General features: G+C 31.7%; 2 protein-coding genes, 1 non-coding gene and 1 pseudogene across 4 annotated transcripts; 2 read left to right on the top strand and 2 right to left on the bottom strand.

Annotated features, from left to right (window-relative positions):
* Window positions 1–4,273, bottom strand: LOC111276173 (uncharacterized). The gene is made up of 6 exons (XM_089754517.1): window positions 3,853–4,273; window positions 3,227–3,291; window positions 3,085–3,114; window positions 2,092–2,977; window positions 1,401–1,676; window positions 1–1,284 (listed from the first exon to the last, which is right to left on the bottom strand). The coding sequence occupies exons 1-6, from the start codon at window positions 3,889–3,891 to the stop codon at window positions 1,216–1,218; spliced, it is 1,365 nt and encodes a 454-aa protein (XP_089610643.1). The 5' UTR covers window positions 3,892–4,273; the 3' UTR covers window positions 1–1,215.
* Window positions 4,274–5,187: 914 nt separating this feature from the next.
* On the top strand, window positions 5,188–5,260 carry TRNAF-GAA (transfer RNA phenylalanine (anticodon GAA)). The gene has a single exon. It is a non-coding gene; the product is annotated as a tRNA-Phe (tRNA).
* Window positions 5,261–5,468: 208 nt separating this feature from the next.
* On the top strand, window positions 5,469–6,831 carry LOC111275783 (chlorophyll a-b binding protein 13, chloroplastic-like; annotated as a pseudogene). The gene is made up of 3 exons (XR_016333845.1): window positions 5,469–5,720; window positions 5,842–6,002; window positions 6,174–6,831. The product of XR_016333845.1 is annotated as a chlorophyll a-b binding protein 13, chloroplastic-like (transcript).
* Window positions 6,832–6,919: 88 nt separating this feature from the next.
* On the bottom strand, window positions 6,920–18,497 carry ATM2 (myosin 2). The gene is made up of 24 exons (XM_022861292.2): window positions 17,613–18,497; window positions 16,485–16,586; window positions 16,244–16,387; window positions 16,003–16,153; window positions 15,852–15,879; window positions 15,551–15,719; window positions 15,281–15,344; window positions 15,136–15,149; window positions 14,955–15,039; window positions 14,461–14,564; window positions 14,213–14,351; window positions 13,328–13,446; window positions 13,057–13,209; window positions 12,880–12,969; window positions 12,236–12,313; window positions 11,795–11,953; window positions 10,894–11,079; window positions 10,310–10,515; window positions 10,069–10,204; window positions 9,417–9,546; window positions 8,964–9,077; window positions 8,761–8,876; window positions 8,363–8,578; window positions 6,920–7,735 (listed from the first exon to the last, which is right to left on the bottom strand). The coding sequence occupies exons 1-24, from the start codon at window positions 18,093–18,095 to the stop codon at window positions 7,256–7,258; spliced, it is 3,666 nt and encodes a 1,221-aa protein (XP_022717027.2). The 5' UTR covers window positions 18,096–18,497; the 3' UTR covers window positions 6,920–7,255.
* Window positions 18,498–26,933: the final 8,436 nt, after the last annotated feature.

Here is a 26,933-nt window from a genome sequence, read left to right as displayed (position 1 = left end):
GTAAGATCGGGTCGTAGTACCCAAAATCTGGTTCCATTATTTCTCATTTTCTTTGAAATTCCCGCCGTTTTTTCTTTTTTCAATTTCTCAAGAATAGAGTTCTTCAGGTTTTATTTTATTTTTTATGTTTTGAAAATTTTTAAAAATATTTTACTTGTTCTTCAAATTGTATAGCTGTTTTGCAGGTTTTGAATTTAGAGCTAATCTGTTACAATGACCGATTCAAGAAGGTAAAAAAAGATTTTTTTTTTTTATTTGAATGGAATGTAATTAAAGAGAGAAATTTTCGGGGAAGATATTAGCGACACGCTTCGAATACTTGTAGTGACGGATTGTCATTTAGGTTTTATGGAGAAAGATGAAATACGACGACATGATTCATTTCAAGCTTTTGATGAAATATGCTCAATAGCAGAGGAAAAGACAGGTGATTTTTTTTCTTTTTTTTTTTTTTTATTTCTTCATTGCTATTTTCCGTGGAATTTTATTTTTATATATTCGTTACGATTTTTCCAGGAAAAGCATGTAATTTCTAGGAAAGTTCACGTTTTTTAGTGTTAGTATCCACTGAATTCTATCTTGCATCACTGTATCAGGTTGACTTTTTACTCCTTGGTGGAGACCTTTTCCATGAAGATAAGCCTTCGAGGTCAACTTTAGTAAAAGCCGAGATTCTTCGTCTGCATTGCCTTAACGATCAACTAGTGCAGTTTCAAGTTGTTAGTGATCAGACTGTGAATCATGATAACTCTTCAGTTCATAAAGTGTTCGTGAACAGGCAAGATGCTGATGACGATGATGCTGAACAGATTGTAAGGAGATTTAATAAGTCTCAACCTGGGGTTAGTGAATGTTCTTTTCGCTCTTTTTGCTGTGTGTTCTGCACATGATCAAACTGATAAACTGTGGATTCGGACAAGCTTGCAAAATGTTGTCATTTGGTCTTCGCCATTATATCCAGTTCAGATTCGTTAATAAGTGGATGAAGAATTACCAATTTTCTTGAAAAGTGAAAAGCCGAGGGTGAAAGAGAGATTTCAAAAGGCACCGTGATTTCTTAGGAGCTGTATACAAGAGAACTATGGCCAGTCAAAATTTACATTGACATAAGCCATGAGAACCAAAATTTACCACCTAAATGTGGGCATGCTCCCATCCAATGGTTACAAGAAGTAAGAAATTACATTATATACAGGCCTTATCTGCTCTGCTTGCTCATCGAAAGTAGACCTTCTGAGTAGAATTGGTGAAATTCTTCCCTTCCCTTTGATTACCAACTCTTCCCTGTTGGAAACAGTTCATACACATAAATCAGATACTAGATGAGATAGCAATGCACAAAATCACACAAAAGTTCATATACATGTAACCAAATCATAATTGACAACCAAGATGAGTACCTTGGGAACAACCGGTCCTGTTCTGCCACCCTTCTGGGATGCACTCTGACTTGTCCCTTTTCTACCCACAACCATGCCTCCATCAGCACTGCCTTTTCCACTGCATTTCTTGCTCAACAAAATTTCTCTGGTATTATTCTCTTTCCCAGCACCTGTCACTTTGTTGATTCTGCCAACTCCCACTTTCTCTCTAGCTTTTGTAGCACCAGCAAGTGACTTCTGTTCATTAACTTTATGTGGCAGTGAAAGTTTGGAACGATGATTCTGAGAATTAGCCTGCAAAAAATTACACCAATTTTGGGTTCTTCAACATGATAGAAGTTCAGAATAATGGCTTATTTTTCATCTTCAAAAAACTTCTTGACATTTATAAACCAGTTGAGAAGGATTTACATCAGCTAAAAGAAAACTAATCCAAATAAAGCTTAAGTTATGCAAATTCTATGTTCTGCACCACCCCCCCCCCCCCCCCCCCCCCCCGGGCCAAAATTGATGGGGAAGAATGTTAAGCTTATGCAGTCAAAATGAAGGATTACTTCCTCAATTAACATGAAAATGGTCTTCCGCATTAAGTATATGTTCAAAACTCCAAATGTCTACAGCGCACCGGAAGCACAAATACACATGCACATGCACATGCACAAGCACAAGCACAAGCAAACTGGTTTCTCAAGGTACACGTTCTTTATACCTTTGATTTTGTGGCTTCCTGCCAAGTTTTCTTCACAACAGTAACTAATCCTCCTGTTATAGGATTATGATTCCCTTCCTTACCTCTAACATTTGATGTATTGCACGTATTAGAAGGTTTCACTTTATTCTTTGCAGCTTCTGTCATCCGTGCTACATTTCTGCTATCTGGGGTTTGTTCTTTCCTCTTTATCCATGCAGTAGTTGACCTCTTAACATCATAACCAGAATATGAAGATGATCCCACGCTAGATTTGCCGGAGGAAGATTTATGGTCTCTTGATTCCCTTCTATCAGCATTAATCTCCACCCTTGATGCTGGTCTTGTAATACAACTTTTCCTAAGACTAACCCTCACCGATGTTAAAAGCTCACTTGTTTGACCAAAGCCTCGACTTGATACCTCAAAAAACTTCTGCTGCTGCTGTTGTTGAATGCTTTCGGACGTAACTGTGCTTCTACTATTGGTTTCACCTGATTTATCTGCCACATGACTTGAACTCCTTTCTGGACCTTCACAGATAGAAGCAGGTTTGACATTTTTTCCTTCGACATTCTCAGTTTTTTCAGAAACCAAACTTGTTTTTATGCAGGAAGTCCCTTTCAAACTTATAAAGCTTATTTTAGGTTTTGTGCCCTCACCAGACCCTGAATCCAACCCTGAAGGCTTCCCATTCAAAACCTTCATTGGCTGTATCTTATTCAATGAAACATCATGATAGTTCCCCTTCCATTTCTGGCTCTCGTAGTCCTTGCCTCTTGATCTTGAAACTGACTGTGTGAGTGTTGGTGATGATTCTTCTATCAAGTCCAACTCTAAGGTCACCCCATCCTCACCAGCACAAGAAAATGCAGATTTTAACTCGCTAGAAGAGCATTGGTGGAACCTGAAAAATCTCATTAATTTAATCCCCCGTTACTTTACCATCCTAATGTCATTAACTATAATTCCATAGCTACTGAAACAGTAATTGAGAAATGAACAGATGCTTACAAATGACTTGTTTGGAACCATTTGTCATCACTGCAATTTACAAAAAATATATGAATCAATTCTTAATAGAGAAGTTGTTAACATGCATATTTATCAATCAAATTACTTGTAAGAATCATAAAAAAATAGAACAGAAACTCACATGTCTTGGCTTTTGAGCTTAGTTTCTAGAGTAAGATCCACCCACATTGGTGCTTCAATTTCTTCCTACATATTTCAATAAAAAAATTTTTCCAGTTAATGAATAAAAAGAAATAAGCTTGAAAATCAGAAACAGGTCAGAAGAGCATTCATTAGAAAGAAAACATGACAAGAATTCTTAAAACCAAACATCATTTGAATCCCAACAAAATTAAGAAGGAAAATCACAAGTTTTTGCATATTTTTGAGATGGAAAATATAAAAAATAAATAAATAAATAAATAAAATTATTTTCATGTTCCCTACATTTTCTCATCAGCCAAATATACCCTTATCAGCATTTTAATCAAGGTATCCATTTTCCTATCTACGAAACCAAAAAATTTAGTCAATTTATCATAGGTATTAACTGAAGAACACAAGAAACAACGAAACGTAGAAACAAAAATAAAAACATAGCCAAACAAATTAAACAAAACCCAGAAAAGAAAATGAAAATAGCAAGAAGAAAACAAATTCAAAATATTGCCAATCACAAAGAAAACAAAAAAAAAAATCAAATCAACGAATCAAATCCAAGAAAACCCAACAAAAAAATCAAAATAAAAAAGGTTATTAATTTATTACCAGAAATGCCCAATGATTTTTCTGATTCTTGAAAGCCATTTTATTTTATTTTTTTTCTGTTCTGCTTGAATCTCCTTTAATGTAAAAAAAAAAAAAAAAAGCTTTTTTGAGAAAAAAGAAAGAGTTTTTTGAATTGGAATCAAGTAATTAACAAACTTTTAGAGAGATGATTTAAAGGCTCCAAATCTTCCATACTTTTCGGGTATGTTTGGCTATTTAGGTTCTTCTTCTGCCCTGTCAAAGCAAGGAATTGGGTAAAGTTCAAGAAACGGTGTCGTTTGAAATGCATCAGACGAGAATTTGAAGAATTCTGGCAGTTGGATTTGGTTTTGAGAAATTAAGATTTCCAATGATGTTGGCACTTGGCAGCGCTGTCTAACAATTCGACCGTTGGTAGATTTCAAAAAATGAAAATGTCAGAGAGAAGTCAGCTACTGCAACATGCTGGTTACTTTCCTCACACGAAGGACAAATCCTACACGTCAGAATTTCCTTTTATCTGGTAATTAATTTTTCCTTTTCATTTTTTAAAATTTTCTATAAAAAAAATTCTGCATTCTTTCTTTTTAATTTATGAGAAGGGATAATTAAGTAAGAGTAAAAATGGGTTTGTAATAAGAATACACATTATTGTTTGTATTTATATGTAAAATTTTCTTAGTATAAATTAATTTGTTTTGTACAAAAAAGATGTAATTTGAAGATAAAAAAAATAATTATAGATATTTAAATTTTTTTTTGATCGGTTGTTATTTTTTAAAAATGATAATATAAATAAATTAAATTGATTTTCAAATTCATATGATAAAGAATTTTATATTTTTAATAAAAGTATGAACATAATAATTATGAAAAGAGAAATGTGTGTTTTATTATATAAAAAAGTGTATAATATTTTAGGTATTCATAAATTAAAAATATTCCTAAATTATGTAATTTATAATAATATATAAAGAATAGATTATAAAAATATATTATGTGTTATGACACTAATTAAAAGATCTCTTTAAATTTAAAATTTGATATTTAATTTTAATATATTGTGCTTTAGAAATAAACGCTTAAATAATTTTGGTTTTGAAATGAAACTCTCACATCAAATTTCGTAATTTAGAACTAACAACATCTAAGCATCGACAAAAATTTAAGGAGCGCTTTCAATTCATCTTAAATCATAAGATATGTATTTAATTAAAAAAAAAAAGAGCACTACTCATTTTTCTTCAAATGGAAGGTTTTGGGTTAGATTATATCTTCTGCAAATCCGAGGTAGGGTATAGACTTGCTGATTACCTTTTTATATTAATAAATAATATATAATAGAATTTGCCAATTGCGGGGATAGCTCAGTTGGGAGAGCGTCAGACTGAAGATCTGAAGGTCGCGTGTTCGATCCACGCTCACCGCATTTTCTTTTCTCTTTTTTTTTGTCCCATAAAATCTCGCATGTCCACAGTCCAAACTGTGTCTCCTTCAGAACAAGATAATATATGTGGACAGAAGGATATGAGTTGGAGATATTTCAAATCCTTTGCAGCCCTTTGATTGGCTGATTCTTAAACCTCCAAATCCCCACTACAATTCCTCACCTATTCTTTCCTTAACCACATTCTTTTTATTCTTTCATTCTCCTTCTCTTCTCCCCATATAACACTTTCACTTCCCTTTCCATACGTACATTCATTTTCCAGCGGAAATTAACTGAAACAAAACCAAAAAAGGCAGCCCTCTGACTCTGAGAGACAATGGCTTCAATGCTTAGCTCTGGAACTGTCCTTTGGCCAACCCCATTTCTTGGCCAAAACAGAACCCCAAATGGTAACTCCCTTAGAGATGTTGTCTCTACGGGCACTGGCAAATTCACAGTGGTATGTTTTAGTTTTATTTTTTTTCCTTGGCATTTCCTTCTTGGATTGAGTAGTTTTAAATTGTTTGGTTTTTTTTTTTTTTTTGTGGGGGGGGGGGGGGGGGGTGGGGTGTAATGTGTAGCGAAATGAATTGTGGTATGGACCAGACAGAGTGAAGTGTTTGGGACCCTTTCAGCTCAGAATCCATCATATTTGACTGGAGAGTTCCCTGGTGACTATGGATGGGACACTGCTGGTTTGTCAGCTGACCCTGAGGCCTTTGCCAGGAATAGGGCTCTTGAGGTAAGCTCTCACTCTCATGATTAGCTTCTTCATGTCACCACTATTTCATTCTTCTTTTGGAATTACAGGTTTGTTAGCAATTGAAACTATGTTTTAACGCCATGGTTTTTATAAACAAAAAGGAAATCTTTTTAGCCTTTTATTGATTATTTGTTATCAAACAACGTTTAGGTGATCCATGGAAGATGGGCAATGTTGGGAGCACTAGGCTGCATCACCCCAGAAGTCCTGGAGAAATGGGTTAGAGTGGACTTCAAGGGACCAGTATAGTTCAAGGCCGGAGCTCAAATTTTCTCAGAAGGTGGCTTGGACTACCTAGGCAACCCCAACCTTGTTCATGCACAAAGCATTCTCGCTGTCCTCGGATTCCAGGTCGTCCTCACGGGGCTCGTTGAAGGATTCCGCATCAACGGTCATCCTGGTTTTGGAGAAGGCAATGACCTTTACCATGGTGGCCAATACTTTGAACCTCTTGGCCTTGCTGATGACCCTGTCACTTTTGCTGAACTCAAGGTGAAAGAAATCAAGAATGGCAGGCTAGCTATGTTCTCTATGTTTGGTTTCTTTGTCCAAGCCATTGTCACCGGCAAGGTCCCCCGGAGAAACTCTTGGACCACCTTGACAACCCTGTTGCCAACAATGCTTGGGTCTATGCTACCAAGCTTGTGCCCGGATCATAAATTGATAGCCAAAGATCAAACTTGTTCTATAATTTGCTTATGTGGATTAGAATGGAGAAATGTACCTATGTACTTACAGATTTTGGAAAACTTTTGAGAATTTAAACTCTGCATCATTGAAATTTCAATGTAATTCGTGATTGAGATCAGTGCAGGGCATGTTGAAGCAGATGAATTGCTGGGATTTAATGGAAAGCTGAGTAATGGTTTTGACCAAATTTCCATAACCAAATAATCTGGAGTAAGGCATATGAACATTTCTCATTTCAGCCGTATACAAGGAACTACAAAGTTGGATCTTACATCACTGACAACAGAATATACACAGACTAAACCAATTCAACGAAGAAATCGGTTCCAACTCTCGACAACTATTTGTATATGCACATAATAATTCCTCTCACCAAGGAACAAAAATCGGTAGATATACAAATACGATATCACCCTTGCTGCCCATGGAATATAGAAACATTTATATTTGTTGCCGGAAATGTTAAGTAACTGCCCCTGAGAAGGGAAGCAGGCGGGCATTTTGGCAACAATCTGCGAATTGTTTAGACCAACCCAAGATGATCATTTCAAACCGGAATTCTGTAGCGCTTTTGAACCTAGCTTCCCCCACCATTTTCTTCTAGCTTTGTCTGATTCTGGATGCCCACGCTTATGTAGCCTTGCCTTAGCTTCCTTTAATCTCATCTTGTAATCTTTCTTCCATGTCTCGAACCTGAGTTTTAATCTCCGAAGTTCATCAACATGATTCATATTAGAAGCAGGCCGGGCATTTCTGTTGTTAATCAAGGATTTTTCATCATCATCAAAAGTTTGTTTCTGCTGCTCCAATTCCTTTACCAGATTGCTCAAACCATTTTCTCTCCCCCCAACATCAGGCATAGCACTCGAAAATAAGACAGGTGTATTCCCACCAGGAGTTCGAGATCTCGGGGACACATTATCTTCAGAATCATAACAGTAAGATGACGTCATATCAACTCTTCCTAGCTGACTAGCGGTACTGTCAGCAGCAAGACTTTTTCTGGCTGCAGCAAGACTCTTCTGCAAAAAAAAAAAAAAAATGCAATTGAAATCAATAAACATCTAAATTATCAAATTATTATACAAGCATTTATTGATCTTTTCTGTTGCATCTAATTGTAATTTCTACGAGTACATGTAATTTTCATCAAAAATGTATATTAAACATGAAAGTCCCACAACAGCATTTATGTTACTGGGAAAAAACAGAAAGAAAACAAAATATCCGGAATGAGCAAATCATCAAGGCCATTTCAGAGCTTGATAATGTAGTTAGACTTCGTAAGTCATGACAGCCATGTTTAGCATCAAAGAGCAAATATTTTGGCAATGTGAGTAAAAATATAAATGAAAGCTTTTAAGTATATTTTCTGTGACAGCCATGTCTAGATATATTTTCTTCAATAAGCTTTTAGGTTTATTCATTCTTATATACTTGTTCTGCCAGCTCCCACATCAAATTTACAATCCGCCAATTATTTAATTTAATAGTCAAGTTTAAATGATTAGCTGCGATCATCAGGATTGCATTATTTTTGCAGTTACTTCGACAATTATCAAGACCTTCTGTGTTTCGGTTTTACAACAATCACTTTAATGAAAACATGTTATTATTGGTAACATTTATATACAAGTATACAAACTCACTTGCAGTGATGCCATTTGCAGTTGCCACATCTCCTCCATTGATTTCATTTTTGACTCGTACTCCAACCACCTTGACTCATACTGTTGTAATTGCTCCCGTAATGTGGCATTTTCCTGTTCTTTCTGCCCCAAAGTTGCTTCTGCCTTGAGAACCCTTCTTTGAAGCTCTGCCATTACTGAAGGCAGAACTTGAATCTGTTGCTCATTTGGTATGTCCTGGTCAGCCAAAAAAAGTGTGATATTTTTAAGTCCTTCAGAGTTGCTCAACAGATTACAGGCAATTTAAGAAAGTAAAACATGGTTGGAGGCATGCAACTAAGAGAAAATAAGCATGGTAAGCAAGAAAATGTCTTAAAAAACAAGACTCTTAATGTTACCATGTTAAGAGTAGAGAATACCTTTGCTTCAGAAATCTTTCTACCCATCTTTCGTCTAGATTTTCCACTTTCACGGTTCAACTGTTTCAAATTATGCAACTGTTTCAAATGTCTCCGGGCCAACCACCCACGGATTACTGCAGCAGAGAAAAACAATGATAATGATAAGCAAGAAAACTGTAGACAATGGAAAGCCATTAATTTATCTAGTACACAGAATTTACCAGATTGTAAATATATGACTGAAGTCAACTGCTCATCAAGCAATTGGGAAGTAAATGCTGAGCAACTATTTGCTTCAATAGCATACTTCCTTCGAATATTTTCACCACAGACAACTGCATCACAAAGGAGACATCTGTCAGTCGATAACAAAATAATAAAAAAATGTAAATTGCTACAATATAGGTGCCATGATCTAGAAAAGGAATTGACTTATGGTGCAAACACAAATAAATCTACACTTCAAGCCTCTAAAGTGTAAAAAGGTGCTTTGAAGATGATAAGACCAAAATCTAAAATGTCCCGCAGAAAGATAGCCTAAATGTATGAAACAATGTCAACTTCAGACCAGATAAGACAAAAAATATATATATAAAACAAGCTATGAATCTCTCAGTAGGGGGAAAACAATTAAGTTGATTGGAAATGAGTTTTGCTTGGAAGATGTTCATTACATGATTGTATATTTTTTGCTCCTTTGTTAAGCTCATGGAAAAGACGACGAGCTCGATGGCCACGGAAGTATTTCTGAACCTCAATTACTCCTTGCAACACCTGTTTTCTCCTATCCTCCAATGCACCAATCTGCAAGCCAGCCAGACATAATGGCATCAAAGAAACTATTACATAAGATAACCATAAACAGAATGAAATAAGGTTGCATGTCCATTTTCCATAACTCAGCATGTTAACTTGAAGGTCCAACTCTAAGCATCAAGTGATATTTCAGGCTTTTATTTGCAACACAGTGATTCGTTTACAGTCATATATCAACTAGGTTATGTAGGATCCACTTGATAAAGATTCCTGGAGATTTTTACCTCGACTAATTAGGCTAACATGATTTTCAACCATAAAGTAAGAGAAAATCATATCACCTAGCTCAAGTGGAGTAGAAAAGCTAGTGAGTTATGCTAGAACATATTGCTGGCCTCATATGAAGTCTTAGTACAAACTCTTGATATGCATAGACCAAGCATTGGCTCTTGCAATTATCTATAGTGTCATATAGGTCCTGGAAGTGTTTGCGGAAAGAGGTATCAAGGTTGAAAATTACAGCATAAAAATTGACAGCAACATTAAAAACGAGACGAGTATAAAACTTACCGGCCCAGTTCGAAGATACAGTCTGGTATAGCCAATTTGATACATTTCAAGAAGGACATTAAATTGTTTAAGAACTGCAACTGAAATACTTAATGGATCCTGTGATACATTGGTCTCCAACAGTAGGAATCCATACCTACGAAATGCACAAATATATGAGAAGAACTATGGTGAACTAGTTAAAGTGAATAATAAAAAGAAATTAAAACAAGCCATAACTATAGGAGGTTTTAGCCTCTACCTTTCTGCAAACTCCTGATGTGTCATTCGAGTAGGATATCCAGATCTTGAGATTCTAACAACCTCCAAAACTCCACAACATCTAAGCTGTTGCAAGACAAGATCCTCTTCATACATGTCAGGGAGCTGCTTGCAATTCGGTTTTATGCAGCGAATAAAGTGAGGTGTTGTATTCTCCAACTGGTGCATTAGCTTGAAGAGTTGGCCCTGCAAGTATGGAAGAAAAATATCGACTTATACAAAGCGTGCTTGTAATAACAGGCACATGTCAGTGTGCAGCAAACACCAATATTCCTAATACTGTATTAGATACCCCCCATTACCAAAGGAATGTAAAGGAAAGCAAATTCACATATCAATTACCCATCAACAAAACATGCAAGAACCAAAGAACTCAAGAAATCATTATAACTTCATTCACAGGACTGGCAAATCTTGGTATGCTTTATACTGAAGAGAAATGTAAGAAAGCTTCTCCAATAAAGAATGCATACCACAAAAAGCTTTGCAGTTTTGTTGATCAGTTTGAATTACATTACAACCACAGATATATTAGGATTACAAGTACTAAGAAAGCAAATTTACCTTTAACTTTGTACCAACACTTTGCTTTGGAGCATCCAATGAAGTTGCTGGTTTCAGATATTGGTTATGCATTTTGGAGGCAAACAATTGTGGCAATTGACCATTACAGCATGATAGAAGTTGGACTAACTCAAAGTTCAGTGGATCTCGGTTCTTTTCCAAAAAGCCATTTGTATCATAGAGTACCTGGCAGAACTCCGAAAATCAATAATTTCATGTATGTGTTGTGCATTACCATTTCAGTAGCATGCAATGCCATTTGAATCAACTTGCCAAACAAATTCAAATGGCATTTTGACAAAAAAATTTCTAACCCTATCAAGTTAATTAATTTTGACAATAAAACAAAGCTCCCTTACTTTGTTCAAAATAAATGTTCTAAAGCTACATGATTAAAGTAGATATACAAGCATCAAAAGCTGCAATAAAAAGTCAACCTAACTCAGAATAGGATAACCAAACAATGTTTAATACCAAGAAGTTTGTAGTTTAGAACAAAATTTCATCATTTCTAAATCAAAATGCAATTAACAACATTACTAGGGTTCTATAAAGTCTTATTCTGTAGTTTGAGTACGACAAGAAAATTTTACATCAATTTATCAACAGATCCGGGAGAAATACAAAATTCTATTAAAGCTCTAAGAAATGGTTGGCAAGTGACTGATGTGCTCTCAAACTTAGGCCCTTTCAAATATCTAACCAATATTTTAACCACTTTCAAGTATCTCACAAATATTTTTGTTAAAAAAAAGAATGGAAAACAGCAAGTAAAAAATGTAATGATCCACCTTTAATATAGGATATTTCCCACTTTCATGATTATTTGCCTTCAGAACTGAATGAAAGGAAAACCTTAAAAGGAATTTCTAACTATCCTTAAAAGACCAGTAAACCTGACCTCTCCTGCAAAATGTCGAACACCAAAGGCCCTGCCTCTATCTCCTTTGAAGCAAGAATTAGCATTCAGGTGCTGCTTCAACTTATTAGCAAGGGTCAAATCAGTTGCATTGGGGAAATTTGATTCCTCATCCAGTAAGGAAAGTAGCCCTAACGGTTTCTGCAAAATGACCACCAAAAAAAGAAGAGTGACAGATTGCCCAGGAACATTTTGCTTTCAAATGGAATGAGATACAACAAGGAAACAAAAACTTCAGCACCCAAGCTAAGACAACATACTTTTGTGAGACCAAGCTCAATTTCTAAATAGGACAAAACCATAAAATACATAAGAACCACATGCTACATAATATACAGAACAGATTCCAGCAATCCCTTAACACAATCGAAGGAACTCCAAACAAACATGGATGACAAAGAAACTATTGAACCTTCAAATTACCTTCTCAAATAAGTCCAAGCACTCTTGGTTGTCTTCAAAGTCAACTTTAGTCCAATCAATCCCATCCAACTCATATTCCTGATATAAGAAAAAGAAGTGACACTTAATACCAGGAAGTTGGTCAAAATACCAATTACTGAGACAGAAGGGAAACCAAATCCAGAAATAAGAATAGACAGCTGAAAACCAGATTATATACAACTTTTGGCTTCTGAAAATTAATTTGTATGCCCAGTAAAATGAGGGCAGAGTACTGGAATCCCAGCTTCAGAGTATAGAGGCATTGTTCTTCTACAAAACTGTAAAGAAGTCAAATACTCTTAACAATTTAAAGTGTGGAGATCTAATCTTCATTATTACTTGATTAGTTAACTTTGTCTATTTTTGTTAAGTCTCTTATTTTTAGAAGGAGTGATTTGGGTAATTACAACAAATCAATTAGATATTTTCCTATTATGTGTAGAGAGTAAATTACTCCTTTAATTAGCTGATTTAATACATGAAAATCTTGGTTTTTAAGACTGAGAATATTCAGTCTTTGGCCTATATATTTTCATGCAATTCTAGCCTTGTAATAAGAAAAATATAGAAGAATAAAGTAGTTTTATTCTAGAGATTTCTTCAAAAAGATTCAAGTTGCTTACCTCTTGCTCAAGCTTAAATAGGTGCCGGTTGAAGTGTTGTTGCAACCTCTCATTTGCATAATTTATACAAAACTGTTCAAAGCTATTCTTCTGAAAATGAGAAGAGAAAAAATCATTAGTTGCACAAACTGAACTTCACAATTATAATCCCTAAACAGCTAATTAAAACCTACTTACCTTAAATGACTCGAAGCCATAAATATCAAGAATGCTTATGGACCTGCCAGTGTGCTGTTTGCCCACTTCAAGTGACTTGTTGATTTGTTCCACAAGCCAGTCAAACAAGCTTGCATAGATGAATTTTGCCAATGCATCTCTTGTGTCAATTGCCTAAATTACAAGTTAACCAAAGCATTATCATGTTGTGAATGTGTGCATCACAGGAAATCAAATGCGACTTGTGAGAGGATTGAAGAAGAATAACTTTGTTAACAAATTCAGGACACACCTGTTGCAATGTCAATTTTTTAGCAATACTATCCTTGCCAACTCGGATTCTATGGGTAGATAATGCTTGCATCAGTTCATGTGGTGCACAACCCATCAGCCTGGCAGCAATGGTTAAAGCTGCAATAAGGAATAAAAAATGATCTCATATAAATAGGCATCTTAAAATGTAATCATTTTTCCATCTTCTACAAGCATAAACACAACATATTAACAAACAAGCACTTATATGTAAAACAAAAGGATAACTAAAGATTTAACTTAAACAGGTTCAACAACCAAGTAATATTAGCAGGCACAAAACTAATGATTATGATGATGATGATGATGAGCATCACATATGATGTCTTTACAGCACATGTATTTTATAAAAATGTGTTTTATCGTGTATGATGAGTTCAGAAAAGACTTCCATCAGCTCCCAGGAATGATATCGACAGATATATTATTTGGTAGTCACTATGCTAAAACAGTTGACAAAATACAAAGGAGTGTTATTAACAAAAATAGGAGACAATGCATCTGCATGACAATATCTTGTCGCTAGAACTATAATGTCAAAAGCTAGTAAACAAGTTCTGCTTCTAAAGTAGGATCGTCTTAGTGTTACTACAAGTAATAGTACAAATTGGCATGTTCATTCACTACTGGGAATTATTTTCTTCATTTTATGTTCCACCACCTTGCCAATGAGATGTCACCATCATAAAACTATTTAAGGCTTATGCAAATTTAGTTCCCTGAAAAATGCTACAGTATATAATGAATCCCGTTTCTCTCTCTCTGGGCTAAGAAAAAAGAAACAGAAAGAAAAATCCTAGATACAATATCAAATGTAAAATATTTGCTGAAGTGTCATTATGCAAAGCTCAAACCATATTATTACCTTCATCAGCTGATGCCTCCACATGATTTTCATTGTCAATTACTTGAAATGATATATTTCCCAGCCATAGTACTGCAGCAAGCATTGCAAATGCTTGCTCTTGCTCTTCTTTGCAAATTTGAACAATGTCTAAGGCCTCCTGCAGAAATGGGGAAAATATTGCTTAAAAGCCAATATGACAGAAATTAAATGGAAAAGGAATGCATGCACTATTAATGGTAACATTAAAATTCAGTCTTTTGCATTACCATAAGCTTATGGAATTTCTGAGCATCATCAACACCATTAATCACCAAGCAGTCACTCTGGGCAAGATAGTTGTACTCATTAGCCATTTTAAGATTCAGTCTCTCTGCAAAGACATGAAACCAAGGATCATAAATATATTTCACAGATTCAAGTGAATAAGTAGCAGAATTGAAAACAGTATCATGTATTTACGCCTAGTTAAAAGGAAATGTTGATGGGTTCTGGCTTTTTAAAATAGATATAGCAGTCAGAACATTTAATTGATTCAATCTAGTGAATAAAAGACAATGTGGCAATAATAATAACTTGAGCAACCTGGAGATTTAAATGATATGATACAATGACTTCTTAAAAGTAAGTTCCACAGCTTCAAGAGATAACAGGTGTGAGTATAGTTCCATTTAGATAATATAGGGCACATCCAATGTTATAGAGACACCAAAACTTTTCTGAACTTGCATGGATTGTGAAACGCTGTAAAATGAAATAGTACCTCTTAGAGTTGGCGGAGCACCAGCACAAAGTTGATAAAAGATATGGTAAGACCTTTCACCAGTGGCCAGCTGAACTACTCTTGACTGCTCAAAGGTAACATCAAAAACATCCACATCAGATATTATACATGAAAACAGAGAAAAAATCCTATATAAAGTTTAACTGGGCCAGGAAGTCACCTTTTCCAGAAGAACTATCCAGAATTATCGTTGGTGAATCAACATTAGCACAAAAATCAAGTCAGTCACCAGGATTAATCTAAATTATTTATTACTACTATGTATCAAGTAATTATAGCAATTTGTTTAATTTCAACAAGCTTACATGTTTGAATCTTGGCACCACAAATTTTCCCCACTGCAGTAAAATGAATTTCAATAAGTTTCCCCTGCACCAGTTCAGAATAACAGACTAATAAATAAGACATACTTTCTGAGCTATAGCAGATGTGAAATGCATAAACCAAAGCAGAAACTCATCCTCTCAGGTATGAAATCAGCGAGGATTCTTTCAGCCATGAGATATAATCTTATATAGATTTAACTTCAGTAGAGAACAACTGAAAAATGAATGAAGGGGAAAAGAAGAACTCACAAATCTGCTAGAATTGTCATTCTTAGATGTCTTTGCATTCCCAAATGCTTCAAGTATATAATTTGTCTGAAGGATTTCACACTCTTTCCCACCATTGCCACCTCCAAGGGCAGCTAGGTACTGCATTGCAAATTTTGCAGTCTCAGTTTTCCCAGCTCCACTTTCCCCACTGCAAGATAAATTTAGATTATGTAATTCCACAGTTCATAAAACGAAAAAAAAAAAAGAAAAATGTGCTTAAAGACCCACACAAGAATTATATTATTATATATAACTAAAAATATTAAAATATCCAACTAACCTTATGATTATGGACTGATTTACTCCATCTGCAAAATTTTAATTACAGACAATAAATAGAACATCAGAAACAAGTTATTACAACACCACAAGCAAATTATCAATTGTTTATGCTAACTCCAGAAGAAAAAAGAAAGAATGATTTCATTCACCATTCATCATCTCATTATAAGCAGTGTCTGCTATAGCAAAAACATGAGGGCTGTCTGTAGCTTTCTGTCTATAAGTCGTGACAAAATCCTTCCCATAAATTTGGACATCTTTGAACGGGTTGACTGCAATCAAAACTGGACCTGCTTTACTCTACATAAAGAAAAAAATGTATAAATGAAGCATGCCAGTAGAGATAATCCTCATTGATAAGTACATGTGCAAGGTTTATATCCTGCTTACATATATCATATCACAAGAATATCTGTATTTAAGATTGTGAAGAACTGATGGCTCATTCAAATAACTAAGCTGCATGAGATCATTCACACCCTCCAAAATTTCTGGGTTTGCAGGTAAGAGCTCCCTCGTAGAGACTTTTACAACCTATAACAAAGATTAATATAAATCATACACCAACCTGCCAAAAGGAATACTGGAGACTAATTAAAATTTTCAAAAATCATGACACATATGTACTTACATTTCCATTGGCAAGGGAGACAAATGATTCCTCTCCTGATGTAGATTGTATAGTTCCAAATCCCCATACCCCATTGGATTGCCGACACCAAACAAGAAGTTTCTGAAACCAAATCCTCTCACAATAAATAGGTTTTTTTATAAATCAAATATATTTACCTAAACTAGTAATCATTATCACAGAAGATAAAACAAATGTCTGAGCCATTGCTCCTTTTTTTTATGTTTCAGAAGAGAAGAACTTCAGTGGTAGTCTAAATTTTGTTTCGACCATATACACTCAATATAACCTTTCAACTACAATTCATATCATTAAATATCTGGAAAATATTCTCATATCCATAAAACTAAAACCAACCTCCTAGTATGTTAGGCAACATCTAGACATCATGAGAAACACTAGCAACTAAATTTCAATTTCATCTCTCAATCCAGATAACAACATACTTCATGAGTTATAAACCCTAGCATAGTATAACAATTCAACAACACTGCCAACTCTAGTTTTAACATTTCCAAATTCATTGGTCATGAACCCATAAAGTTACTACGACAAACTTAGCTTCCATTTAGTTATCGTCCTCACTTTCTAGCATAACACCCTAAAAACATTTCATCAAAAGTATTCCTAGTTTAAAAAAAAAATCCATTTGACACACACATTACTAATAGTAATAAAACAATTAAATTTAAAAAAAAAATCAAAGCAAAACAAACTAAACCATTCTTCATATTCTCTTGTCATAAAAATCCCATATTTTTCCCCTATGCCAACTAATTCACTACCTATTATCAACCTAAAAGGCAAAGAAAACAAAACCTTTCACGGATATATACATATATATATATATATATCAACACTAAGATTAATTTAGAGCAAATAAAACCTGTTCCTAAGCATACTACACAAAAGCTTCAATTTTTAACACAGTAAGACACTAGCAAAAGTAACAAAAATATTAAACTCAATCCAAGTCAAATAATAACTATAACATTCTTCAAATTTCTCTTACTAAGTACTTCCTACATGGTATTAAAACATGGATACCAAGCTCCTAAGCACACTTAAACACAGCAAAATAAAAATAAATAAATAACAAAGAACACGTAATTTCCACTTAACACTTACTTTCTTAATAAAATACCCAATATTATCATTCTCTTCCCACTCCACTTTCCCTTTCCCTCCTTCCTTCACCTCAATTTTCGACTCCGAAACCCTAATTTCTCCCTGCCTTTCCTCCCCTTTTTTCCCCTTCACTGCCTCCAAATTATAGGGTGAATCCACATTCTCATCTTTCCTCATTTTCTTGCTCCCAAAACTATTCCTCTTCACTCCTAACTCCTTTTCCTTTCTTTTCCCCTCCTCTTTCCCTTTCACTTCACTTAAAATTCCACCGTTTTCACCGCATTTGCCTCCATTTTCATCGACTTTGAAGTTCGTTGGAAGGGACCGGCGAACCGAGGGAAGTCGGGCCTTGGACGTGGGCCGGGAAGGTAAAGTCGGGGGTAAGTCTTTGGGTTTCTCGGCCTCGTCTCGTCGCCGGAGAGACTCTAACATTTCTTCCAGCGAACTTTTCGCTAAAGTGGTCGGCGACGCCGATAACATCATTTTTGAAAGGAACAAAAAGAAACCCTAAAACGAACCCCAAAAAAAAGTGCTTTCTTTTAGAAATTCAAATTAATTTCTTTGCTAAACTCGCATTAAAAAAGTTAAAAGAAGATCGAAACAGCAGAAATTTTGAGGAGAAAAAAAAAAAAAAGAAGACGATTGAAACGTTTCGGATTTTGTTAAAAGAAACGGAAATCGAAACTGTGAGGGAACTAGCATTTGCTAACAAAAAAAAAAAAAAAAAAGACGAACGAGAAAGAAAAGCAGCAGCTTTTAAAAACGAAAATTTAAAAAAAAAATCTTACAAGAGATTAAGGTTGTTGAGAAACAAACCTTTCAAAACCAAAAAAAAAAAAATGTTTCAAAGTTGTTTTCCGAGAAAAAAATGAGCTTCTTGTTGTTGTTGTTCTTGTTTTTTCTGTTTTGGTTTGGGCTTAATCAGAAATTTTAAAACAGAAAAAAAGGAAAAAAAAAAAGAAAAAGAAAAAAGGAAACGGTTTGGATCTGACGAAGAGGGTTCAAATAAAATTTGTTATGGAATTAATTTAAGAATAAAATTAAAATAATTATTAAAAGGATTTTTTGGGAATAAAAAATAGAAAGAGCTGGCGGAATTGAAATGCAGTCGTTAGAGCAGAAGGGACCTGAAAAAGCTAAAGGGAATTGGCCAAAAAAAAAGAAAAGCTGAAGGGAAAAAACGAGTTTTGGATTAGGTCGGGGATTTGGATAAAATTACCGTTATAAGTCCTATTTTTTTAATTTTTATTAAATTTCCTTTTATGCCCTTTTCTAGTTGTATGCCAAAAAATTTTAGGTATAGTTTGTATTAAAAATTAATATTTTGAAAAAAATGTTTATTTATAGGTAGGTAAGGAGATTCGATGAAAATAATTCAAAATTATTTTATAAATATATGTAAATTTAATAATTTAAAATATAATAAAATAATATGATATGCACATAATACGTAAAAATAACACGATGTAAAATTTTAATAATTATTATATATAAATTTTAAAAAAATAAAAAATATATTTTTTATTTTTATGTTAATGTAAATTATAATACATAATTTTTATATAAAATATAATATAGATATACGAATTTTAATATTTTATTTAACAAATTATACAAATCACTATATCTATATATATGATATATACTCACAAACGATATTAAAACGTAAACAAATGTCTTTTTAAAATATATTTATGAAAATTAATGTAAATAAATTATTTTTTAATTTTATTTGTAGAGTTAAAAAACTCAACCAATTATAATAATAATCCACATAATCCCAAGACAACTTATTAAATTATTACTAATCAATTTTGGTGAGGATTCTTCCCTTTTGATTCAAGAATTATTCGTTTTCTTATTATTTCTTTGGTTTGTTTGAACTACAAACCATTGCATCCAATGAATGAAAGGGTTAGTGCCAATACAATTTCCATTGGAATACTCTTTGGGAGTAGGTAGATCTAAATTTAACAAGTCATATATTAAGAATAATTGTATATTTTGAATCAAATCACGGATAATTAATTTACTTACTCATTTAATCAATGATTTAGAAAAAATTAATAATGAGAATTAATGAACCAACTTTAATGTTGTTGGATCACAAATTAATTAGTTTACACATTAAGTTAGAGACTTGCTTTCATTTGCCCAAAACGGCACGTTTCTGGTATGAATGGTACGTTTCTGGAATTGTTATGAAGATAATAATGGAATTGAAAAGGACATTGAGCTAAATGTTTTGGTACTGAAAGTTTTTATTTGAATTTTTCAAGTTTGAATGATCAAAGCTTGTTTTTGAATTTAAATTTATTATGTGCATGACTATAAATTATGGCATGATTAGGTACTTGTAAGTTAAAGTTTGTTAATTTGGCCTTGGGTTGTTGTAGGGAAGTTCAATTAATTAGAAGTTTAGGACTTGATTGACAACTTTTATCACTTAATAAGAAAATTTTAGGATTAACGATTAAATTATTATTTTTCTTAAAAAAAAATCTTTTGACTACGCAATGGCGTTGACTAAGTATATGACTATATTAAAAAAAAGTAGATTTAGTTAATTATCATTTATAATCACAAAACTAGAAAAAAAAAAAAAAAAAGCAATATTTTTCTCATTGGGACATGTTTGATTTGAATCTTAAATCTTATAAAAAAATCAAGATAAATATGTTTGAATATATTGGATTTTATTTCTTTTTCCTTAGTTTCAACGAATATTTAAAAAAAAAATTATAAGTTACAATCATAATTAAGACTATATTATTAAATAATTAAACAAACTAATTAACCAATAAAATAAAATATAAACAAATTCAACATAAAATTAATTAAATCAACACATAATAATACTTGAATTTAGAATGGTAAAATTCTAAAATCTCTTCCTTATTACTAAATCGTAGCCTCGTTGATAGAAATATTAAATTTTATTCTTGGCATTTGGATAAGATTGTTGAAAGGATGAAAAATAGTTTTATTTTCTCCTAACTCAGAATTATAAGTTCTTAAAATTTTATTTTTTATAAAAAATATATTTAAATTTAAAATTAATTAAATTAATGCATATAAATTTTTAAAAATAAAATTCAATAATTTTAAATTTTAAATTTTACCATATACAATTATTTTTTCTATCCTTAAATTATTGCTTTCTTTGTAAAAAAAAGAAAATGATTGCTTTCGTGACTAACAAAACATTTACTCAATAAAGAGTTCTATTTTCTTCTATAAAATTGATATTAAAAAAGGGTAAATGGGTAATTACAACTAATACCAAAACGACCCATTGATAATAGAAATTTTGATTGTTTACAAGGGTATATCGGTAATTTCAATTTGCCTAATCCACACGACTCAATGGTCGTTTTTTTGAATAAATTTATAATAAGTAGAGGGAGATTAATCATAACGGTAACGCGGCCCCCACCGATGCTGTGATAAAGAAATAAGTCAAACAAAAAACAAATTTTTTTTGTTTTTGGGAAAACAATTGGATTTAGTTTGTTTTATTCAAATCATTAATGTGTTTGAAAAGAAATTGTTGGTCCACTGATAATTTAAAATTTAATGATTTTTTAATACAATATTTTAAATTAATTCTTGCTTTCATTAAATATAGAAGGCAGTATATAAAAGGGATTTTTAAAAAAATAACTTTTTATTTAAAAAATTAATAACTAAAATTTAGTTGATTTTAATTATCATGAAATCTTCGTATAATTAAAAAAAATTCATACACACTTCTTGCGTTTAAATGCGTACATTCTCTATCTCATTTTTTGTCTATATTTTTTTGAATGTCTTAAAATTATGTCTTATTTTTTTAATATTTAAAATTCTTATTTTTTATATTTTAAAATTATTTTTATCATTTTTTAGTTTTTGGACATTAAAAATCATAAAATTTTAAATTTATAAAAAATTAATTTTAATATTAAATATATTAAAATAAAATTTTTTTTAAATTCCATAAAAATCAATGTAAAATAAATAATAGAGACAGAGGGAGTATTTTTTAGCTAAATGTTCTAAAATGCTAGTTAACAAAATTTTATAAAATCGCAATGATAAATGCAAACATTTTTTTTTCAAATAATAAGTAGCTTTTATAATTACAAATAGATTTGCTCAAGTAATAGAAATAAAAGATTAAAGAAAAAGGCAATTTATTTATTTTTGAAGTATTAAATAGACGGTTTAATCTTAAGATTACTTGCTTAGAATTCACGTTTTATTTTGTTTTGTTTAATTTTATTTTTTAATTTTTTAAAAAAGTTCATTGTCACTTTGAAATCCTTCTGCCATGGCTAAAGCCTGCCTCAAATGCAGGACAATTTGTCTACTTTAAGACTCGGGTTTTTCTCATATTCTGCCTCTTTGGTGGTTCCCAAGTACATGCATGTTCCCCAAACGTGTGAATCTCTTTCATAGATTTTGTATCATACATGTTGAGGTCAAAATTTTAGGTTTTTTTTTTTTTTTAGAACGAAATTTTTTGGTAATTGTGAATCGGATGAATTGATAAAATTTAAATATTTCGTTTATAAAATTTGGATTCAAATTTATTATTAATAATTTTATTTGATGGATTATTTATAAATTTAATATATATTTTTTAGATTTATGATTTTTTTATTCCAAATTAAAGAAGGCGGTCTCACTGTAAAATTTTATCTAAAAAAAATTGATAATTAATTTTTCAGTAATAATTTAATAGAAATCTTATAATAAAAAGTTATTATTTGGTAGATGAATAAAGAGATAAAACAATGAGATAGTGAAATGAATGTGAGAAAAAAAAATTATGGGAGTAAAATTCACAAATTATCTATCCTTTTTTTACAATGCACAAGATTTATTTAATTTTAACTCAAACTTTAATCTTTATTAAAAATATTTTAAATTTATATATTAATCAATTATAATTCAAAATTTAATAAAATATATCACATCAATGTCATATAAATAAATCCACTTTTTTTTTATCACGTGAACATCCATATAATTATATAGGTTACTTTAAGGTGAGAAATTTCATCATATCTTAACAATAATTAAAAAGAATAAATGAGTTTTTAATAATTTTAAGAAATCATAAATACAAATTTAAATTTTAAAAGATCATAAATAAAAATAAAAATAAAATTTTATTTAATAATTTTTTATTTTTACAAACGGGATTAAAAAATAACACATGTTTTTTTTTAATTTTAATTTTTTAAAATATATACTAGAAAAATGTATCATCTTATTAAATAAAAATTATAAATTTATAATACAAGTTACTCGCCTTTATCTTTAAATTTTTATAGAAATTAATCTATCTTTATATAAAAAAAAATAAAATTACCGTAATAACCGACAACAATTAACAATACTAGATTTTAAATTTTATTTTCAATACTATAACAGTTTCCAAGTTTTAAAAAATACTTTATTTAAAAAAAAATTGTCAAATTATCCTACCAATGAGCCTCTAGATTAGCATTTAGCAACATCATTACTAATAAAAGCAAGCATTTTGACGAAGATGTCTCCTAAATTGAACCCATGACCATGCACCACAAAGTTTGTCTGGAATATGATAATTAGGTTTACCAAAATTCCTGGGGTAAGATAAGACATATACTATTTTTTTTTTCATTAAATATTATTATTTGCCTTTTTACAAGACGCAATTCAATGATTATTTCATATTCTTTTATTAAAAAATTTCTTTTGGGAATTCTCACAATCTAAATAGAAATCATTTTTTGGTAATCATATTCATTTACTACCCCTAAAGTCCAATTGTATAGAAGGGAGTAAAAATTCTACTTTACGAAAAATTTGTAATTTTTTTTCTCAAAGATTATGATTTTTTTTGTATTAAAAAAATAATCTCATGTAGGCTAATTAATATTAAATTTGAGCTAATAATTAAGTGATTTGAACTAATGAAACACCAATTGTTTTAGATTAATTATAAAATAATTGATTACGTTAAGCTGACGTGAAGGATCAAAATCTTAAAATTACAAATACAAAAAAGAGAACGATTGAAAATAAAATTTAAAAATGATTTTAGCGATTGTATTTCAATATTCAAATAAAAAATCGATCTAAGAATTGAAAAATAAAGTAACGAAGTAAAAGCTTAAAAACAAGAGGGTTCAAGATCCTTTATAAATACTTAGATAATGCTATTTATATCTAAGTGACAAGGTTTATGAGCTTAGATTACTTGAGATTTAAGGGATTAGAGTTAATCTTGTAGGTTTGAGCTGAGTTGATTGTTGATTGTTCATTCAAAATGTGATAAATCAGTATATAAAAATGTTAGCATGTAAGTTGTTAAAATAGTTAAGTTGACTTGAATTCGAAAATTCAAGTTAACTTAACACGTCAATTCGATCAAAATTATTAAAATATTTTTGTTTATCAATTAACTTACATTATTGAGCTTGATCCATGCATGAATATGCTTTGATCTTATAAGAGTTAAATGCAAAATGATAATCTTAATAGTGTCCAAAAGACAACCACGCAATTAAAAGCCATTATCTTATTAAGTAGTAGTATCTTTAATACATCAATAAAGACCATGTTATGATTTTTAATCATAATTAACTATATTAATTAAAGAGATAAATATAGCAATCAAGTTTATAGAAAGAATTGAACAATTTGAATTTTATTTAAAAAAAAAAATCAAGGAGGGGAATAGCATGATGGGTGCCTAATTGCCTATGCAATTGCAATGTGCTTTCTGCCTTTTATTTAGTGTGGCCCTACTGCATTAGGTAGAATTTTGGGAGTGTTGTGTGATGGTGAACAATGCCTGCAGGGCATGTTAATTTGGGAAAAGTTAATTGGGTTACATTTTTTTTTTCTTTTGATTCATGTGCTTTGAACAACCTTTAATCATTGAACATAATGAAAGGCAAGTTGAAACTTCTGACAACTTATAAGGGATGTCCCCAAAAGGAGTTGTATGGTAGCTATCTTCAATCAAACTGGTTTTTTCTTTTTTTTTTCAAAGTATCTGCCAGTGTTTCTCACCTTCATTCTTTCTTTCCATCCAAGTTCCCCCAGATTGAGTAGCTGCCGGGTTAAAGGATCTGCTAATAGTATATAACATACTATTTTTTTTTCTAAATTTTTTAAAAAATTTCAAAATCGTATTCGTTGAGCAAGAAAACATATTCGAATCATTGAATCAAATACGAAAATTTTTAAAAAGTTTTCTTTTTGTTAAAAGTATAATTATTATTTATAAAAAAATTCGAGAGGCATTGTTTGTTATGGAAGAGGGACACGAATGATTTAAACATGCATAAAGAAACCGAAGGATATGAATCAGAGTATTTAATTGATGGAACAGGAGTTGGCCCGATTGATGGTGGCATCCAAGATTGATTATCGCTATACTTAACGGGGGTGATTAATGGGACCATTGTTAAATTATCAACATGTTCTTGCCAAAAAGAAAAATCCAAAGTCAGCTGTTTGTTCATTATGTCTTGATTAATGATAGTTGAAGTAGCTGAAGTAATTGCTCTCTATGCAGATCAATGGTTTTGTCTAAGCTAGGACGGGATCTTCTGGTTTGGCCGTTTACTAAAATTGGATTGGAAGAGAACTCTGAATTTAATTAAATCGAATGATGCAATTAACATTCAATAAATTTATAATTTAAATCATAATATTTGTAATTTTTTATATTAATATTATAACATCTTTTATGAAAAAAAAAAAATACAATGAAAGCATATGTGTTATATGATCATTATTCTCTCTTTATAAAATTGACTTATTATGATATACAGTATCAACGTTTATATGTTTAACGATCTTTTTTTTTTTTAGCCAATGTCAGATTAATGCACATTGCTTATTATTTTTAAGCATTTGGTGTGATATTTTTCTCCACAAAATTTCATGCCGTCTTTGTCATAACTGTCATCCTGGTTGCTCCCCTTTAGAGTGCTTCGCATGATCAGAACTTTGTCTTCGTACCTTACATTGGCACTTTGTCAAAGTAGCCAAACTGGTCCACCCTATTTATTCTCTATTGAGGCGTTGAGTTAAGGATTGATTTTAGTATCACTTGTTATGTAATCATTATCTTCTTCCTATAAAATCAATTTATTAATGTGTGTAGCACACTTATATATCCAACGATCTTTCATTTCTTATTTGATATGAAATTAATACATCCTATCTACTCTTTTTGAGTGCCCGGCGTAACACACGTGCCATCCAAACGAGGTGCATCTGAAAAAGAATGATTTTCATGGCACAAAGATGTTTTTGCTTTGGGGAAATGAATGAGTTTCAGCAACTCGTGGGCCTGCTGTTTTCATTTCTCAATATGCACTTGATTTAGACATTTTTAAGTCTTGGGTTTGGTTTCTTGGGTGGAAAACGAATGAACAAATTAAACCCATAAATTGAGACATGTTAAAAGGCATATTAAGCATGTTTCCTTTTGTGTATGAAGGCGAAAGCTTAACCAATTTAGGTCCCCTGGGTTGAAGGGAGGGAAGTACTTTCACCGGGCTGTCACTGCATTTTATAACTGGACCATTTTATGAATGGACCTCCAAATGTGCACTGAATAAAGCAATTTGTACGGCACGATATGAATTCTTCCACCATGTATTCAAATTAACTTTTAACCTAAAATCTAGTCAGTATTTTCAAACATGGTATTTAATTAGTTTATAAATTAAAAAATATAAAATGTTCCAAATTCATGGAGAAACTAATTAACCTACAAATAAATGAGGAATCAACTTATACAATATAATTTTTTTTAATTTTATATATATTTTTAATCCGTAATTTTAATAAATTTAAAAGATGTGAGAAACAAATAAAAATAAAAAAGTCTAATTTTCGTCTCTTGATCTATGAAAATTTATGCTTAAAAAAATATATAATTAAAAAAAATTATATTGTATAAATTAATACCTCCATGTAAATAAAATATTAAAATCAAATCAATAAATTATTGTCTTAAAACAAAACCGTTAGATATATAAAAATGTTGAGGCGAATAAATTTTTTTATTTATATATTTTCTATAAATTCTTACGTAAATATAAAATTATAGAAAAAAGGTTAACATGAAGATCATCCCCTCTCCTCTCCTATTTCAAAAAATGAAAAGAGAAAAAAAAATTGTAAAGCATCATCGGCATTGTAAAAGATGGGCTGGAGGCCCAATAAATTCGGGCAGCTCTTTGAACATGGGCTAAATCGTTGCTTTCTTGTTCAGCCAGCTTAAAACTGGATTGGCTGGCTCATTTCAATTCTAATGGTCGGGCG

The sequence above is a fragment of the Durio zibethinus genome, chromosome 25 (genome assembly GCF_047325235.1).
Source record: "Durio zibethinus cultivar Kanyao isolate XHJ-2024 chromosome 25, ASM4732523v1, whole genome shotgun sequence".
NCBI lineage: Eukaryota > Viridiplantae > Streptophyta > Magnoliopsida > Malvales > Malvaceae > Durio > Durio zibethinus.
Note: the sequence above shows the minus strand (reverse complement) of the source record. Positions and strands in the feature narration are given on the sequence as shown.

Bases quoted from the DNA above. Each gene is read 5' to 3' on its own strand.
- LOC111276173 (XM_089754517.1), bottom strand. From the start codon at position 3,891: ATGGCTTTCAAGAATCAGAAAAATCATTGGGCATTTCTG. The intron at 3,115-3,226 runs GTGAGTTTCTGT...TGTAAATTGCAG, and splicing joins AAGCTCAAAAGCCAAGACAT to TGATGACAAATGGTTCCAAA. The intron at 2,978-3,084 runs GTAAGCATCTGT...GAGATTTTTCAG, and splicing joins TGGTTCCAAACAAGTCATTT to GTTCCACCAATGCTCTTCTA.
- ATM2 (XM_022861292.2), bottom strand. From the start codon at position 18,095: ATGATGTTATCGGCGTCGCCGACCACTTTAGCGAAAAGTTCGCTGGAA. The intron at 12,314-12,879 runs GTAAGCAACTTG...TTCTTATATCAG, and splicing joins TATTTAAGCTTGAGCAAGAG to GAATATGAGTTGGATGGGAT. The intron at 8,877-8,963 runs GTAAATTCTGTG...TCTCTGCTGCAG, and splicing joins AGTCATATATTTACAATCTG to TAATCCGTGGGTGGTTGGCC.